This window comes from Taeniopygia guttata, chromosome 4 (genome assembly GCF_048771995.1).
Source record: "Taeniopygia guttata chromosome 4, bTaeGut7.mat, whole genome shotgun sequence".
In the NCBI taxonomy this organism is placed as follows: Eukaryota; Metazoa; Chordata; class Aves; order Passeriformes; family Estrildidae; genus Taeniopygia; species Taeniopygia guttata.
The window spans coordinates 15,444,757-15,464,323 of record NC_133028.1 but is presented as its reverse complement, the minus strand read 5'-3'; the positions used below and the strand labels follow the sequence as shown (position 1 = coordinate 15,464,323).

General features: G+C 37.3%; 1 protein-coding gene across 11 annotated transcripts in view; it reads left to right on the top strand.

Annotated features, from left to right (window-relative positions):
* The window catches only part of LDB2 (LIM domain binding 2), a 212,839-nt gene that overhangs the window by 58,395 nt on the left and 134,877 nt on the right, over positions 1–19,567 (top strand). For all 11 annotated transcript variants that reach the window (XM_030270798.4, XM_002193942.6, XM_030270799.4 and 8 more), the window contains exon 2: positions 14,775–14,877. In XM_030270798.4, coding sequence (XP_030126658.1) covers positions 14,775–14,877 — 103 coding nt within the window. The remainder of the gene's footprint in view (positions 1–14,774; positions 14,878–19,567) is intronic.

Below are 19,567 nucleotides of genomic sequence, written 5' to 3'. Positions count from 1 at the left end.
AGGCACTTCTGCATCTCACCTCAGGTAGACTCTGTAGATCAGGAAGGTATCCAGAATTATTTTGATCATTATCTGGATGGGAAAATTTTTTTTTTTTTATAATGACATAATGCATAGTAGTTTCCTTAGAGCTGTTTATACTAGTAGTAGTCAAAGTGGAAAAAAGTAGCTTGTTTCTATTTATTTTATCATGGGTTTAAGTTACTTTTGAGTTTTTATCTTTTAAAATCTAAAACATGGACACCTTGGAAATACAAAAATGATTACTTGATTAAATCTATGAAATATACCTAGCAAGTGGACATTTTCTAGGAGTGCAAAAAAAAAAAAAATCTTTCCAAGTAGGAAACATAAGTTCTTAGAGCAATTGTTACTTTATACTGTATCACCTTTTCACCCTACATTTCCTAAGGAGACATTTATTATCCCTGACTGCTATACCTATTATCATAGGAGCATTGTGGAATGCCACATTTCCTTTTATGTTTTCAAGGCACTGCTGCTGATGGTCTGATAGGTTAGATATTTCCCTAGGACATTTTTCATTGTGAGACTCATCATGTACAACATAGACTGCACTTCTGTTTTCACTTCCCATCTTGACCACCAGATTCAGTTGATATCTATCTATATCTATCTATATCTATATCTATATCTATATCTATATCTATATCTATATCTAATCTATATCTATATCTATATCATCGATCTATATCATCTATATCTATATCATCTATATCATCTATATCTATATCTATCTATATCATCTATATCATCATCAATGTATATCAGTTCATAACCCATAGGGTCATTCATCTGCTGCATACTACATAATACAGCTAAAAATATTCGGTATCTCTGCAGTTTCTAGGCCATGTGCCCTGGGCTGTTTGGTGTCACCTCTTTGACTGATTCAAAATAGTGCTTAGAATATTGTCAGAGGAGAGGAGAATATTGACAGTGTAATCCTGCTTGTGGTCCCTTCAAACCAAGGTGCATGAATATTTGCAGGGAGAAACAGGGAAGCTGCTTTGATTCTGTACTTGTTCTGCAAGTCTGTTAAGACTTTAGGACTCGAAGGCTGTGATTGTCAGCTGTACTGGAGAGGGTTTAATCAAGTCAGAAGGAACTCAGTCCGGACCTGATTCCTGCCAGATGCTGAGCCTTTCTGAGCAGCTACATATACAGGAGTCTGAACAAGGAACTGCTTGCTTAATTCAAAGTATATTTGATCCTCAGTACATTCCTTTGTCCTTGCTGAAATGCCACAAGATATATGGGGGGCTCTGTGCTGATCTGGCAGTTACTGATGGGCTTCTTGCAGCTTTCAAATCTCACATGTGGAGATTATAAAAAGTTCACATTCATTCTAGAATGCCTCAGGGCAAGATAACTTGATACGTGATTTTAAGAAACAGTTGACCAAATCCAGGAGACACTACTACTGAAGCTCAGAGTATCAACAAAAATGTGTGGCTATGCATGTCTATTAGTACATCTGGTTTTAGAAAAATACTTTACAAATCAGACAGTAGAACTAAGAAAGGAAGAGGGGAATAAAAAAGGAGTAAGTAATTTTGTTCTAGAGCAGAGAGGTGATCCTTCAGTGTACCAGTCAGAAATCAGGTGTAAAATTCAAGTGACTGGGGAAGAACTCATTTAGAGGAGGAGAATCTTAAGAACAATCAGCACCTGAAACCAGCACCCTCCAAAGAGCATCTGTGCTATTTTGATATCATATTTCTTTGAGGACCTAGAGAGTGATCCAGCTACAACTAATTTTGTAGGTTCTGACAAAACAAAGATATATGATAATATCTCAGTGGTTGTCATTGCACTAATAGAAAACAAGCTACTTGATGTGGATCCATATATTCTGGGCTGAGCTTGACATAAGGTTCTGCTAGTCTAAGAAGGCATTAGAACTGAATCTTTTCTGATTTTCTGTCTCACTTTCAGATGACAGCTCCTCTGGCAGTTAACACATTCCCAGAAATGGGACTGTGTAGTTTCTTGGCTTTGTCAATGCTATTGCTGCCATCTCAGGCTCTTTGGTACTATGAACACAAATCTTTTAGGGAAGCTCTGAAACTGTAGATGCTCTGGGTTTATGGCGCTCTAGGGGAACACACTGTAATTAGAAAAAAATTTAGGGTTTTGAACATGACCATTGTATGTTTTAATTAGAAATGTACAACATAACAAAACAGACAAACAATGGTATGCCAATACGTCTTATTGTTATGAGGATTTTGATTTTTGAAAATAGGTCTGAGCTGCTTGATAGGTCCACTTCTGTGAGCTCTTTAAGTTATTTCAGTCTCCACTGCAGCAACTTTGTCCATACTTATCCATGTTATGCAAAACTGTTTTCTTTCTTAAAATAGTTTTCTGTGTGTTTGAGCTTTCTCACAGACTCATATTCTTTCTGGTTTTAAACATTTTTTATCAACACTGGTAGGTTTTTTTAGGCTGTAGGTGCACATATGCCTCTATATCCTATTCCTTATTTGGGGAGGAAAGAAACTGCTTTTTCAAAAGCTTTGCTTGCTCTTTGTCTAGAGATGCTTTCACCTGACAAGCACTGGGAGTAAAAATCTACATTAGCAGACCAAGGTGTCACTTGACTCTTTGACTAATGTGAAAATGAAAAATCAGAAAGACCATTAGTCATTTTTTCACAATGTAGCTTATTGCCTGGCAGGAACACACCAAGGAAGACCGGAGTTTTGAAGCAATTCACAAGTGTTCTGTAAACAAGTTTTCCATATTGTCACTTTTTTGTACTTTATGTCCTGCAACTATGCGCAGAGAAATTTTGATGGTATTAGAAAACAGGAAAGGCCAAATGCCACTCCTGGCAAACTAAGAAATCTTAACTGAATCAGTTCTACTGATTTAACAGGTCCACATAGTCTGAAGTGATTGGTTGTAGTTCATAGGAGACTACTGTTGTAATGAAAGGATGTTTAAAATTTCATTAAATGTTTACAGACCCAGAGGTGAGGCCCCAGTAGATTATCATATACAACATAAAGGCATATTAAAAAACATACTACCTATTATGAGCTTTCAACTGGATTGTATCAGGTCTCAGCTACAAGGATGACCTTAGTGGGTGATTTCCTTGACATATGTGGCTCACACTTGACTTTGCTTACTTTGTTTAAATTTAGATTTACACATTTTTCATGTTTAAGCAGTAGGGTATCTAGTAAATAGGCATTTTTAGTAAATAATTGCTCATGTTGTTACTAGTTGACTGACAGCAAATGAAATCCTACAAGGATTTTTATACCTAGTAGTGGTACTGATACAGCTAAGTGGCCACTTGGTAGGTGAAAGCTTTGTTTGTCTAGGGTTTTAGCATAATCATTAAATCACAGCTTTCTCTAATTGCTTCAGCTGCAGCCAAACTCAGTTGGATGGGATTCTGAAGCAAATGGAATTCTGTCACATTCAATATCAGTGTTTGCTTTATTAAATAGCATTTCTCTGGGGACCTGCATAGACTTTTGGAGTTTTTAATTTGTTACAGTATATAGTAGCTGGCTTCTGTAAAGGAATTGTTCACCAAGCTGCAATTCTATAATTACTATTGATGCCTTTTTACTTTAAATGATGTTGACAAGATAAGAGATGCCATTCAGAAGAAAGCTTTACTTACTTTCCTCACTGAAGACTGAGTTTTAAAAGGGAGCACTTCTTAGCATGCATAAATTCTCCTATTCCTTTTGAAGTGAAAATTTAAAGTTAATAATTAAAACAAACACACAAACCCACTCTGTTATCACAACCTCTGTGCTTCATTCTCTCTATGCTTCTTTCAGTGCTTTTCAGTACAGTATATCCTTTGATTTAGCAACCGTAACAGCCTTGTCAGTGATCTGTTACACTGTTCTACAATATTATAGCAGCAATAACAGTAAAAGTTTTGGTTCTAAGTAGATTTTTCATGGCGAGCAGGTGATTCATACATCTCCATTTGAATCAGAATTTTAATTTGTAAATGCAAATGTCAGTTTAAAAAGTGCACTACCTTGTGCTTCTCACCACCAAAACTTGAAAACCGTTGTGTACACCAAGAATATGCAAGTGCCTGGAGCCCAGCTCATCCTCACTTTGTCAAAGCAGCCTGAACTCCTGACTATGTTTCTTCATTAGTCAGATGTGGCTGCACCTGCCCAGTAGTGAGTGTGCTTGAGAAGGGTAGTGCTACCCCAGAGAAATGGAGCAACTGAATGATCTGGGGATCACAGGATAATGCATGAGAATTGTCAGTATTTGATATGTATTGTCTTCACCTAGGATTTCCTTATATTTCATATTACCCAAAACATAGAAAAATATATATGAGCAATTCTGTCACTAGTTTAATTGTATTTTGAGCAGGAATTTTGTATCCAAATACAGTATGAGATAAAAAAAAAGGGCTTGGGGGCCTTTATTTGCAAGTGTGGCTAGCCAGGGAGTAAAGTTAGGAAGCCAGGCAAATAATCACATCTTCTTCATTTAAAGTATTTCATACTGGCAGAAGTCTTTAACCAGTTCTCCAACTTCTGTCTGCCACTTGGAGCTTTTTATATGAAACAGCAGGAACCTGGCAGCCTGGAGATTTTTGAGAATTGTTAGCAGAAAACTTGAACATCATTTATAGGTTTTCCTGCCAAGACTGTAAAAAAATCTAGACAAAGTAGATACAGTTGTTTCACCCAGCTTTTCACGTATTTTTGTCCTTCACTAAGCTCTCAAAGCCTCAACTAGTTTTCTTCCTGACTTTTAAATTCTTGGTAGAGATATAGAATAGAATTTATCTTACCTACCTTTATCCCTAAAAAAGTTACATGGCTAGACTGAACCATTCTCTAGGCTCCCTCTACAGACAGTGAAGAGACAGAGATCTGCAGGAGGCTTTTTATCTCACATGAATTTAGACAACTGTCTTGGGGTGAGATGAATCCCAGCCCTGTTGTCACCCTCTAGCTTTGATTCAGAAAATGTAACAAGTTCCATTTCCATGCTGGGATTTGGAGCCTTGCATAGAATATTCCAACATCTGATTTCCACTTAATTTAATGGAAAATGAATGCATAAGTATTTTAATTAGCTTTGAAAATCTCTGCCTTAATGCTTGACTAAGTCTGAATGCACATGTGTTTGTATATTTTAAAATTACAAGTAATAAATGTAGCTGTATTATTTTCAAATACCTGAGCATCTGAAAACTGCAGTTGATCAGTGGTTCAAATGGCCACTGCAGATGATCTTATGCTCTAGTGTTGAAAACTAGAACAAGTAAATAGAGTCTAAAATATAGACTTAGTAACTTAATACCTCAACACTATCTTTTTTCTTATCTCTCTCTTAAGTAAAATTTAGATTCTGAAACACATTTAACAGAGATATTTGTCTATAGAATGACATCACCAGCAGAGAAAAATGACTACCAGTTCTAATAAGTGCAGAATGCACATGGGAATTAACTTGGAGTATAGTTTTGCTATAAAAAAGAAGTAATCCTTTAAAATTATCACACAAATGAGGCTTCTGATATGGGTTGAATAAAAAATGTGAATGAACTTTTAACAGACATAATTTGCAGGTCACTGTAATGCTTTTGTGAAATCATTTATTAATTACCACAGTGGGTTTTTGTGGGGTTTTTTGCTTAAAGAATATGCAATGTTTATGTAGCAAAGATATAGAGGTTATTTTCTATTACTTGTACATAACAAAGAACTCATATTTATGCTTTACCATTGCTTCTTGCCAAAATTTTTGTAAGGTGCCATATGGACTGCCACAAGACAGTACTTCTCTGTACTGTCTGAAATTCTGCAGTGTTTTTACAATTTCTTTGGGTGATACCTGGACACCCAAAACCACAGTTATATTATTAAACAATTAAATGAAGCAATATGTAATTTAAAATATAGATATGGTTGTAAATTTTAACAAAAGTGGTTTCTTCAATACTTCAATACTTCTTTCTTAATTGTTTTCTCTTTTTCTGACTAGTTGCTAAATTAAATTTTGTGCATGAGATTATCTGTTCTCCAGAGGAGATGGGACATACAATATACTTGATCTTTTCCACTTCCTGTACTTCCCAAGAAATAAAAGCTCTTTGGTTAGAGCTGTCCATAATTTTGAAATGCTCTTACCTGGTTGCAAAGCTTAATAGGAAGTCATAATTTTGAATTAATTAGGCTTGCAGACTAGCAAAAACATAGGTGGATCTCAGCTCAGCAAAATACTTAAGTATATCCTTAATTTTAAAAGTCTCTTGCTGAGTTTAGCAAGAGTTTTCTCAAAGTCCTATAGGGTAGAGTTGTGCTAGAGTTGTGTATAATGGTCTGGGCTGGAAGAGACCTTGAAGATCATCTGCTTCCAAATCCCCTGCCATGGGCAGGGGCACTTTTTACTAGACCAAATTGCTCACAGCTCCATCCAGCCTGGCCTGGAGCACTGGCAGGGATGAGGCATCCACAGCTTCTCTGGCCAACCTGTGCCAGGGCCTCACCACCCTCACAGTGCTAATTAAAACCTGCTGTCTTTCAGTTTAGAGCCATTTCTCCTTGTCCTATCACTACAGGCCCTTGTAAATAATCCCCCTCAGGCCTTCTTTCTGTATATAGGGATATGTATCTCCTCATCCATATGTCTTTTCAACCCATATAATCTTTTCTTATGATAAGATCAACTCTTTTTAGCTGCATTACTTATCCCTTTCACTATTTGATACTTCTGCAAGACCCGGGAGTGTAACTGGGAGGATGGCTTGTGTTACCTGTGTTTCCCTTTCCTACCTAGATCACCAGATTCACACAAAAATAAGGAAAAATACATAGCAGAATGAGTTTTTTAACTCAATTGAAGAGCTATTTATGACGTCTCAAAGTACAGTCTGTTGGATCATAGTTTAGACTGTAATTCTCCAGATTCAGAGACCTCCAAAGGTCCCAGCTTTGTACTTGTCTCCAATACACGTGGTGCTTTTGTGAGACTTCAGTAATCGAAGAGGTGGGGAGAGTCCAGTGTGGAATGGAGGTGTCAAGGACTGTCTTCATCATGTTCCAATGTAGTATTTAGATGCTGTCAGTAATAATTTTATTTTTACTGTAACAAATGATAAAGGGATTTGTGTTCACTAAATTTCAGAGCCCTGGGAGTTGGTGCAGTTGGATAGATAGACCTAGAGAGACTCATTTACTAATCTTGCTGGGAATATGAGTTTTTTTCTGTGCCCTAGTGACACATAATATTTGATGCTCTATATTCACTCATGGCAATACTAGTTATTGCCTTTTCATTCGGATAGATGGCATAGAAGCTTCCATTTACTCATAGAGATGGAAGTAAACAAGGTAAAAAAGAAACCAGGTCAAAATGTCAGAATAAAATAAGAGCATTTGTATGGCTGACAGTAGTACATTAGATAATAGACACACTTAATATTCCATCTCTATAAACTATTCTCAAAGGCAGAGGCTGTGGGGTATTCTCTGGCAGAATAGAGAAATGTAACTGTGGTTCATTTTTGATAAACACAGAACTCAGGTCTGTGATTTGTCTGGAATGATCATAGATTGAGAATACTCCTAAGAAAATCTATTACTATTTCCAGCCAGCCAGAGATATTTTCATGCCTATTGAAAAAAGGACTCAAATTTAAAACAATTTTGAATAGGGATTTAGTATGTACTGTACATATACCATGTACTAATGGATAATCTGCTATGGGTGGAAGTGTATAGTTCTGTAAAAACTGCACAATTTTGTTGTTACTGCCCATCTTTTTGTTATCACAGCCAGAATATAGGTCTCCTCCTTAGAGACCAAGTGCAATCTTATCCCATATATTTTAAAAGGACAAAAGAGCATCTACTACTGGTCAGGGATGATATTGCTGTCATCATCAGGGATGATGCCACGTTGGCAGTAAGGAATTGGCAGTGGAGTGTGTCTTAAGCCCAGCGTCACTGATCTTTTTCCCCCTGTCTTTCTCTTATCCATTCTTGTGCACAAGTTTCAGGAATGGAAATAATGAATTCAAATTAAAGAAGCCAGTGAAATGACACATTTCACAACTTAACTCCTTCTGCTCTGTACTGCTTACAGACAAGTATTAAACTGCAGTCTCCTGTCTGCTGCAGGTGAATAGTCAAACATGCACAGAGTAGATATTTAAGAATTCATTTTTCTTTTGTCCACAAGCTTCAGTAAAATTTAAAGACTGACAAATAATAGGTTTTAGACCAGGCATTCTTCTCTGATTCTGTTATTAGACTGAACCAGGTATGTCTCTGTCTTATCCTTTCCTGACAACTTAAGTTAAAAATCTCTGTAATTTTAAGCACTACAATTTAAAAGGATATCCAAATTGTTATACATGTAGCATCTGTATAGATGGGAAAATTGGATGGCTTAGATGCAGTGGAATAACTGTTCTTTTATAGTTGTGTGTAGGCTAGTCTTGATATTTTCCAGCCTAGTGAGTATTTCCCACAAATGCTCTAACAAAAGGTATCTAATTTGGGCATACATTAGTGGAAGGGGTCAACCATCCTTCTGAACACAAGAAAAATATTAGTTGTCATTATTTCAGTGTCAACATGTTTCAGTTAATCTGAACCCCTGGTAAAATTTCCTGGTGTGGACTTGATATTTGTGACATATAAGTGACATTATCTCAAAACTGTATATCTTCAAGGCTGAGTTGTATGGCCAGTGTCATTACGGTGCAGTGTTTTTGCTAAAATGATGCTGATTCTCATCTGCCTGGGTTCAGAGGTTGAGAGTACAACAAGAAAATGGCATGGATCAATTTGTGTATTTTGCAAAGCCTCTCTCTTTTTTCTATTTTTTTTTTTGTTTGTTTCTCTCATTTGTATCTGAAATCAAATAATTCATGTTTGATTTTCTGTTGCCTGATAGTGTACTGATTTATAGGCAACAAAAATAGGATCCTTGATATATTAGGCATTTCCAGTGAATGTGAAAGACTAACTCCCTATTATGGGCCTTTCCCTGGAATTCCTTTGGATTTTTAAACCTAGTCCAGATTTACATAAGAAACAGAGATGTTGGCCCCCATTTTGCACCCCAGTCAGTCTCCCTGAGGAGGTATTGCTGTGGGGATCTGTTGTCTGATTGTCTGACTATATTTTGCCTTTTCAATAAAACAGAAACTTGATGTTGCTTCTTTACTGTACAATTGAAGATAAGTTCCTAAGTGGAATGTAAACAATAGTTCAATTAATTATTAAGTGAGCTGAAGAGACTGATATGTTTTGGGCATTGAGCGGAGTTTTGGCAAGAAGTTGCAAGTGTCTAATGGAACAGAAAACTACTTATGGCCAAAGCCAAGTCTTAAAATCTTTTAGCCAGTTTTACTACACATTGTTTGAGAGATGGAATCCAGCCACACTAGTAAGTGAAATAAAAGAAAGCAACACCATTAAAATAGTGAATGTGTGTGAAATAACAAATGGAAGGAATAGAGTTAGGCATTCCTGGCAGGGAAAGAGAGATGGATATTCTCTAAGATACCACTAGTGCAAGATTAAAGGTATGTTTAATTCTGTGTAAAATATGCTTTATGTTTGAAATAAAATAAATGAGATAGAATAACAAATGGAAAAGCAATGGAAGAGGCTCTTAAAAATTAGCCCTGAGAGAACAGATTGGTCCTCTTTCCTAAACACTTTTACTAACTATAGGGTACCACATATTCTTAGCAAGGATACTGGGAAAATAGGAAAGGTGTGCATCTTCTTGTATAAGAGACAGCCAAATATGGGTTTACCCACCTACATACATATGAGCATTCCACCCTTTCACTCTGTTTATGCTGTTTCCAGGAAAACCAATCTAGGACTCCGTATCTGTAGTCCCTACTGAATGTATACAAATAGCAAAAAGCCCTATGCCAGATTATAAAACCATTGTGCTTTGCAGAGCCAGACCTACACATGAGTACTCAAATTTCCAAATCTACACAACTAAGATATATAGATCCCAATGAATTTGTTACTCATTTGCAATTTGTATCTTAAATTGTAGAATCTTAAATATATTCAGTAGAGACAATATTGGTCTAATTTAAAACTAATGGGGAAAATTATTGGTTTCTTATATTTGGACATTTTATTTTTCATGATTTTTCTGTGTGCTTTGAGTATAAACTTCAATGTTAGATTTTTTTAATACTTGTGAGTTTTGTAATCTGTAATGGCTGTGGAGTTTTTCCAGGTGTATTTAATGGCATAATCTTATCTTGAACTGCATTTTGAAAGCTCAAGTGTAGTTTAATTTGCTGGAAACAGGAGGAGGGAAGGAATGCTGTTCTTTCCTTAGGGAGATAGCAGTTCCGTGTGCAACATTAACTTAAAAGAATATGAGACACATATATGTTGCCAACAGGAATGTAGATGTATAAAGTTCTGAAAATAGTAAGTGTCAATAGAAAAGTGTTGCAGATGCCAGAAGAAAAATGTAAGCTCCCAAGCGCACTCTCTCTTTTTATTTTTCCCTTTTCCAATGCCAAGACTCATGTTTAAAATTCAGGTTTTCCCTAAAAAGTGATTATTAAATAAAAAGACTGACTTCAGAACAAATGTGTTTCCTATGTGTATTCAGAATTGTATTTATTTGTTTCTGTAACTCTGAATAGAATATTTTCACCTGTTAGACATATGCAGCCAAAAGCAATGTGAGGGAGAAACCAAATTCAGGTTTTCACAGGGTATGAGCTGTGGAGCTGCTGTACAGGGACAGCTGTGCTGGAGGCTCATGGGCAGCAGGATCTCTATACCCACTTCCCTTGGGAACACAGCAGTTGTGCTCTGCAGCTCTTTCCCCTCTGCAAAACACTGGCCTAGAAATCTGTTACAGGGCATTAATCCACTTAACCTGCAATGGCAGCAAACGGAATGAATTATTACTTCTTCTATCTGTGTTAGCCACCAAGGACAAGTGTTCACTCTTTATAGCAACCTTTTCATATAGCTGAGGACTGTTGTCGTGTTTCCTGTGAATTTTTTCTGTCTTATACAAAACACAGCTAGATCCTTCTACCTTTCTTCCCTTGAGTCTTTTGGGGTTGGTTGATTTGTTTTCATGTCTTTAAACTCATTGACTGCTGTGATTCTCAGCTAATTCCTTTAAAAGTGGGTGGCCCAGACTTGGCCATAGTACTCCAGAAGTGGACAGACTATTCCAGTTGAAGTCTTTCCAGAGATGTGTTTGCTGGAGTGGAAGGGTATTATATCTAAGATATTTCCCTTATTTCCAAGAGCAATTGATTGCTGACATATTTGCTTTACAATCTGCACCATTTTCTACAGTACTGCTTAGCCAATTATTCCCCATTTTATTTTTTTACTTTTGTCACTTCACTTCGTTGAATTTCATCTTCATTTCAGATCATTTCTCCAATCTATCAAAATAATTTTGAATTCCTCTTCTGTTCTGCAAGGTATCTGCAGCCTTTAAAATGTGATTTCATGTACTGGCTTTTTACGTCAGTCCATTCTGCCTTCCAAGTCATTAAAAAGAATAAAGGAATTTGGAGAAAATGCCATAGTCTCAGTTGGCCTCATATTCCAGATGTAAGATCTATCACAAGCAAGTGGAAAAGCCTCATTTAGCTTGCAGACTCTTAATCATGTAAGTGTGTAAGGTGTAAAGAAGAACCCAGCTTGACTCGCAGATCACACAGTGAACATACGGGTCTTTTAGATGGAGGGAAAAAAAGAACATCATTGTACTTAAAACCTGATTACCTTTGCCAAGAAACCAGAGTCAGGGAAAAATACTGAAACAGTAGGATTCCATTTACTTGGAGACCCTATTCAGAGTTGAGCCATGCTTCAAATTATAAATAATACCAGGGGTGGAGGGGATCAGAGGAAACAATGACAGTTGTGGAAGAAGTCATTTTGCTGCTTGGGTATCTGGCCACAGCAGCATGGCATCTTCACTTCTGACCCAACTTGCTGGCTGTGTCTGCCCTCTTCTCTCCTGTGACTATTCCTTAAGTTTATTTTAATAAAAAATATTTTTAGAGAATTAATTTTTTTTTGTTATGTTTAGGCCATTATTTCAGTGTTTGAGCATGTGAGTGCACTACGTGAAAGGGAGGTTGCCATGGTAATTTCTCATTATTGTTGAATAGAAAAATAATTACTCTGGCGAAATTCCCCATAACCTGTCAAAGCATAAGTTAAAGATGCCTGAGGGCAGCCTTGCCTTCACCATCCCTTTTTGAAAAATAAAAAAAAAAATTTAATAGCTGGGTCCTATTTTGGTTTGGCTGGGGACACCTCGTCATTGGGTTTTGTTTACATGTGTCTTTGAGAGTAAGTGGGCCCACCTGTGACAAGGGTGGGGCAGAAAATTAATCAGCAGAGCATTTCAAAGGTTGACAGGATTTATATATTTTTTTTTAATGTCCAGTTTTCTTTCTGAGGGTGGGGTGCTGCATTTTATATTTTTCTTCCTTCCACCTAAAATATGCAAAATCTTAAGATAAAGACTTTGGACCGTGTTCAAACCGTGTGAGAGTCTGGATATTTCATCTAACCAGGGATGGAATCCACAGTAATTCCATTTCCACATTCTTCTTGCTTTCAAGACTTCTTTCCAAGAAGTCTTGAAAGCACTTCTTCAGCATAAGTGCAGATATGTGTGGTTTTGAGGTGAGGCACTGCACTTTGCCTGCTCTTCTCTATCTTTCCCACATGCAGTTAAGTCCTGGCTATGCCATGCTCTCCTTTTTGTTCCCATGTCATTGGATGCTACAGGAGTAGCTCCAGTGATACTCAACTACTGCATTAACAAGAACTGCAAATGTGGTGTGTGGCATAGTGCTGAAATTCTTCCCTCCACTCTTCCTTCCCTATGACAAGTATATCCAAAAGGTTAAATGGTACTTCAGCCTCTCTTTAGTCAAATGGCAGAGGAGGAGCTCATAGCTGCTTGTTGGACAATTCACTCTTATATGGACTTATAATGCAACCCCCCAGGCTGTGCTGAGTGCAGGGCCCTGTGCAGAGGTGTGTTGAACACCTGTGTGCGTGTTTCATGCTTGCCACTGAGTATTTCATGCTTCCTGTTGTGGCTGCTTGGCTACTCAACACAGCAGTGTTTGCATGTGGGAACACTCATCAGGTTTACACCGGGAAAGAACAACAACTCTCTGTGACAGCAGATTTCTGAGATGTGGGGACAGCTTTGATACCTCTTTGTGTGATTGAATGGCAGGGCTGTATGATCCTGTCACTGCCAGGTTGGATGAGCCTTGGCAGGGAAAATGTATTACAGGCTCTGACTCAGACAAGAAGTCTCTCTAGGGTCTCTGGAAGGAACCAGATTGTTAAAACCTGTCCTTACCATTTCTCCATTGGATGCTTGACAAAAAATCAAAGTGAAATTGAGATGGAGGAGGTATACCTTACTTAACATTTTGAGTGAAATACAAAATTAACATCATCAGGAAATACAGCAACAGAACTAAAATCCCCAGATTGCTCTGCATGTGTACATAATGAATATGATACATGCACATTTTCTTTTAAATTGGCATTTTATCTCAGGATTTTTTTCTTGTGAAGCAAATATTTGTTTGCTTCATCTCTGGCTTAAATCTACATTGCTCAGGCATTAAGAGGTGCTCAGACCTCACTGTGCTGTCTTAACCTGGCCTTGCTCACTGGACAGGAAGGTGCTGTAAGTGGAATAGAGTTACTTTGAGGAGTGCAGCCAGTGCATCTTCAGAAGTTATTTCCAGCTTTGGTACTGACCTTGTGTGCTACAAGTCTTGGGGCCTCAAAGAAGCAGAAGAGACTGAACCAAAACTTTCTAATCCAGCTATTAAAAATATCCATAGTTTTTGAATGAAACATTTGGTGGGTTTTGCGTTGCCCAACTTCTGTAAAACCCTTGCAAGCTGAACCACTTGCTCAGGTGCTAGACATTGAGGATGGGTTCCTGCTGTTGATCATCCAGGTCTGAAAATGCCTGGTTCAATTGATAAAGTCAAGAAAGTGCCTGTAGTGCTTGCTGTGTTGGTATATGTTTTACATTGTCCACTATTTAATAATTGCCCCGTTCCAGCCATATATATCACTAAGTCTAAGTATGCACAAGTCATCAGCACAAGTCATCTTAAAATTTTTTTTCTCTTCTTGTATCATACGTAAAAGTAAAGATTTCTCACAACAATTACATTTAAGTAACTAGCTGGTATTTAATCAACCTGAAGTATTGTATTTATATTAAATGCATTGGAATAGAATGGCTATTATATTTAGTTTCTAAATTACTTTTTGGTCATCTTGTGCTGATGATGAGTTTATGTAGCATTATAGAATTAAGTGCTGAAGGATTTTTCATTACCAGGACCAAGCATTTGAGACACACAGCCCAGAAAAGGAGGGAAAACTCATAATTGCCTTATTTGCAATTGATTTGTAAAACAATATCTAATATTTGGAAAAAAATGTTATGGAAAAGAAAGTTTTTACATATTTAGTATGCTGGATAAAATGAAAGTTCATTATACAGTAAATGAAACATTTCAGGTTTTTTTCCTAAATTAGAACCAGAACTTTATCAAGGAAAAATTAGTTTGAAATATCATATGGACATCTGTACCCCAAAACCATAGGTGAAGAAGCCAAACTAGGTGTGATCCTGTTGAATTTCTTTTACAACAGATGAACATATTTTCATTTTGCCTCCTGTTAAGTGAATGATCTGTTGCTTCCTAGGATAGTGACAACCTCTGGTGGGATGCCTTTGCAACTGAATTTTTTGAAGATGATGCAACCTTAACACTTTCATTTTGTTTGGAAGATGGACCAAAGCGATACAGTAAGAAACGTATATTTTTTGTTCTAATGTTAAATATGAGTTTCTAAAAACAGTTTATCTGTACAAGACAGATGCAACCCTGGCAATGACAAAGTCACTTGTGTATATTCAGTGACTATTAAGTTACATTAAAGAATTCCATTAATTTGGAATCCACTTTCTATGGAATTCCTCTGAGTTTCATTACATGAAAATAAATTATTTTCTAGTGGAATGAAGCAAATAATAAAATAAAATATTTGGGTTTTTTTTTTAATTAATGTGCTTTGTGGCTGTGCTTGCACTCTTTGGTAATTTGTCTTCTGCAAAAATTCAAGTGTTGAGTCTTGTGCACAAAATTGTTCACAGAAAGGGAACTTTATAGCAAATATTAGTATTATTGCTGGAAGGGCTTCAAAAATTAAAGAGGGATCAGAAAAAAAAAAACCAAAAAAATCAAATCTATATCCTTGCTGATGTAGATAAGTATTATTCCATCAGCTGTGTGGACCTATTCTGCTTGCACACATTAAGAACCAGCCTTGGATGCTGTCTGAGCAGCAGTGGAAGTCTAGAATACTCTCAATTGAGCACTAAGTGAAAGCTTGAATAAAAGTAAAGCAGTGAATAAATCTGATGGCTTTGGAATCCATTGCCTGTACACACTGAGCAGCAAAATGGGATGAAATTCATCGAACAAATTGTTTGAAGTGAATAATTCACTCAGCTTTAGCACCAAGCAACAGAGAGAGAAGTAAACATTGAAAAACTGCATTGCCAATTGTTTGACTCCATTCAGAGTGACCCCTGCTTCATGGTGACAGATTGTGCTCTCTACTTAATGTTCTGAATCTTGTGAGGTTCTTCTTTTTCATGAGAGTGACTGTCAGCCTATCACTCACACACTTCTAATTCCTATTATCAATTATCTCAGGTATTTATTTGACAAGTGTTACCTTCTTCTGGAGAAAAATAACAACCACTTTGAATGCATGTTTCTGGGATTAGTGTTGACAGAATTACAGTTTCTTGCCTTTCAAAGCAAGTGATAACTCTCTAAAGGTCCTCAAATTACAGCCTATAGCAACATTGGTAACAGCTGATCTGTCCTGATTAGGTTGAGTCAACTTGTCAGATATCAGATTTGCTAGTTGTGTTATCAGTCCAGAAGGCACAGATACATCAGCAAAAAAGCAATTAATGTCCAGTTAGATCAGAGGGAGTTGTGATTCTGGAAAACAAAGCTGCATATGAAAGAATTTGTCAATGTGTAAAATAGTCCTGTTGTCACAAATGCTTGATAATGGTTGTATTGTCTGTAACTGGGACAGTTTGGCATGGGGTAATACTGTGATACAGCATTGTTGCTGATAAGAATGAAAAATCAAGTTACTGTAGTCGTGCTTTTAAAAATGACTAGCACACGACGTTTTCCTCTGGTTTTAATTTCTGACCTCTGCACAAAAGGATTGGTTTATTCTCAACATCTGGAATGGAAGCTCCACATTTAAGGCTCTTTGCTGGTAATTCGTATTTCCTTTCCTTTGTTGGTTAATATTTATGTAATACTGAACTACAATATTAGTGATGCTTTTTGACATGAGCAGTATTCCAACTCAGTGAAACTCTGAAGAGCATGCTTGTGGCTGTTCCAGTTTGAGACTTCCCTTGCCTTCTGAGAAGGCTTTGAGAGGAGTCTTGAGGCCTCTGTGCTGTCCAAGAGATAGCTAAGAGTAGCTCTCTCTTCCTAGCTGGGAACTTTGTGTCCAAAACCATGTCCAGGAGTTGAGAACAGAGAAGTCTGCTCCCCCTACAGCTCTCTGTTTTGCTTGCCCAAGCCATACTCATGCCCTGCTGTTCTCTTTTGGATGCTCTTGGCATCTCCCAAGAATCACAATGGCACCCAGAACTTCTATTCCAAGCTGGTGGAATTGCTGACCAGGGACTGTGGCTCCTGTTAGGCAAGTGTGGCACGTGGGTGTAGCACCAAACATGGAGTGCTGAAAGCAGTGAAAGAAAATTGCCCTTTTCTTCATCTGTGCTGTCTCCAGGAAGACACCTGCCTCCTTGCCTAGTGTGTATGCTCTTTAGGATGGAGAGGGCATTAAACACATTGGAATAGGCAGAGAGGAAAGAGAAAAGACAAATTGTTTGTTCTTACTCTTGCAGGCATAGACAGTAATGGAGGAACCAAGACAAGGCCCAGTAGAAGAGAAAAAGGCATCCTTTGAGAAGTTGTTTATAAAATTGAAAGTGATGAAAGATGCCAATCTCTTGCCTTTGCTCTAGGATTCAGGTCAAAATTGCCTGCCTTTGTCTTGCTTCAGCCTGTGAGAGCTTTGTTTGAATCTCTCACATTGGTTGTGGCCACCACCTTATCTTTTTTTTCCTTTGGGCAATGTTTTCCCTCTTCTGAGAAATAAAATATTCTCTTTTGGAGTAAATAAATTTTAAAAACCCCCTTGCATCTGTGCATGTGTGGAAAGGACAAAAACTTTTTTGCTGTCCATGGCCTCATTTTTCTCTGGGTTATGACCATTCCCAGTCCATTTCCCTCCTTCTTCTCAGGGGCTATTTAGAACTTGTCTTAAGCCATCAGAGACATGAAGAAGCTCGCTGATTTGCCCCAGGTTCCTTCTTCAAAGCCCCTCGAGAATATCGTGGGAGGCTGTTGGGAACTAATCTTGAGTGCAATTCCCAAATTTCTTTGGGGCTTTTTTCTTTTGGTTGTTTTAAACTTTTCCTTTCTGTGAGTTTCATATCATAGCCTATTTCCCAGCTGGCTTTCTCTGCCCTCTGCTCTTACCTGAACAGTCCAACGCCACAGCCAATGCAATTGTAAATCAGTGTTTGTGTAAGTGGTAGAAGGTTCTTTTTTTAAAAATTACTTTTATTTGCCTCCCCTTTTGATTTAACTTTTAATATAGAGTTTTGTCCAAGAAATTATAAGGGGTTGTGAACACACCTTTTTTTTTTTTTTTTTGTCTTAGAAAACAAAGTTGCTTATATACTTCTGTGGCCCAAAATTGTAGCTTTATGAAGAATACAAAATATTTTTAGGTGTTTCATTCATATTACCATGTTTTATAGCACTCCTCTCTACACTGAGAAAAGCAGTTTTCTTCCCTTTGCTGTTCTCAATGTTTCTCTTCAACTGTCAACTCTGAGATTCTTGCCTTTGTAGGGAAAAATAGATATGGTTCAGAATGTGGATTTTAAGTCACTAGGTTATGTTTACTTTGCCTCATGTCAGGCAACACTATGTACTGATACTCGAGCTAGCTTTAAATGTCCCTGTATCTGCATGGCACAGCATGTAAAGATACTTACTTATGCCCTGGGAAGAGCAGAGGTTTGTTAGTTCAGTGATCCACCTGTTTTAATTAATTTGATTGCCAGGTTTGTTAGACCTAGACCTAGTTATCTGTGCAGAACAATATTATGCCTTGGATAGATGTGACTTGAAAGCCCAGCTTAACTTTGTCATGCAGAGATTCTGTGTCAGACCAGAAATAGCTGCTGTGCCCATCTTTGCAGCTCCTTTTGTCTTTCTTCAGTATTTGATTTCTGTACATGCAAGAACTTTACCTTCTGCAATCCTTTCTCCCTGGCACAGCATTCCAGAAAGAAGATACTATCTTTCAAACAGACACTGAAAATATGTTTTTCTTCTACTTGCTTATACCCCTCAGCTACTCTTCTGGTCTGCTATTATCTATGAACCCTACTTATATTACTGAATTCTATGTTGAAATTTTAATGAAAATGCTGCAGAAAATAAAGATATATTTTAAGTAAAGAAAGGTGTAAATTATGCATTTCTCTAGTCTGGCTTTTTGGCTACCCTAAGATGGAGAGAAACCTCACACATTCCAATGCTTAAAGACAAGGAAAGATTCCCAAAAGTAGACATGCTACCTATCTTACACTGCACTGAATTATAGTCAACAGAAACTAGGATGTAAACACATGAAGTTCATTCTGCAGTGAGAGGAAAAAGAAATTAGCTTTAATACATTATGCCCTGATTTGATTGTTCAAGAAATAAATAGGATTTAAACAAAATTGAAAAAAGAAAATATGCCTAATGATGCAGAATTTTTGTTTCCTTGTTGTGGATAAAGCATTCATTTCCTGTTAAGAGGCGCCTATCCCTGTAAAAGAGTAAATACTAGACTCTGATCCATTGTTGCCCAGGTTCTTTGTTTCTCAGAGACAAAATATTTCCCGAACAGATAAGAGAAACAAGTTTGATTGACAGCTCTTAGCAGAGTCTCATCAGCTGCTGTGCTGACAGCCTGGTGATGCGCACTGTGCTGATGTGGTAGGGACTGACAGCTGATTGACAGCCCAGGACTGTGGAGACAGGAAAGATGAAGCATGCTCAGTAAGAATAATGTGCAGTGTTTATGCAGCACTGCAGAGAATAGGAGCTAGAAAATTAACTCTTTAAGGGAAAGTGCTATTTTAATGCATAATGAATGCAGTTGCCACTGTACAGAAAATTAGAGCTTGTCTACATTTCTCTTCTGTTCACTAAATGATTTCTGTCCATGGAGGAACTATAATACTGTGAGGAAGCAAAAGCATGAGTTATTACATTTGTAGCTGTAAAATAAATTCATGTGTGGTAGATATGATGGAGTCCTCAAAATGGATTTATTTAAGCTTATAGATGTAGAATATATTGGGAATTTCAGGCACTTTTTAT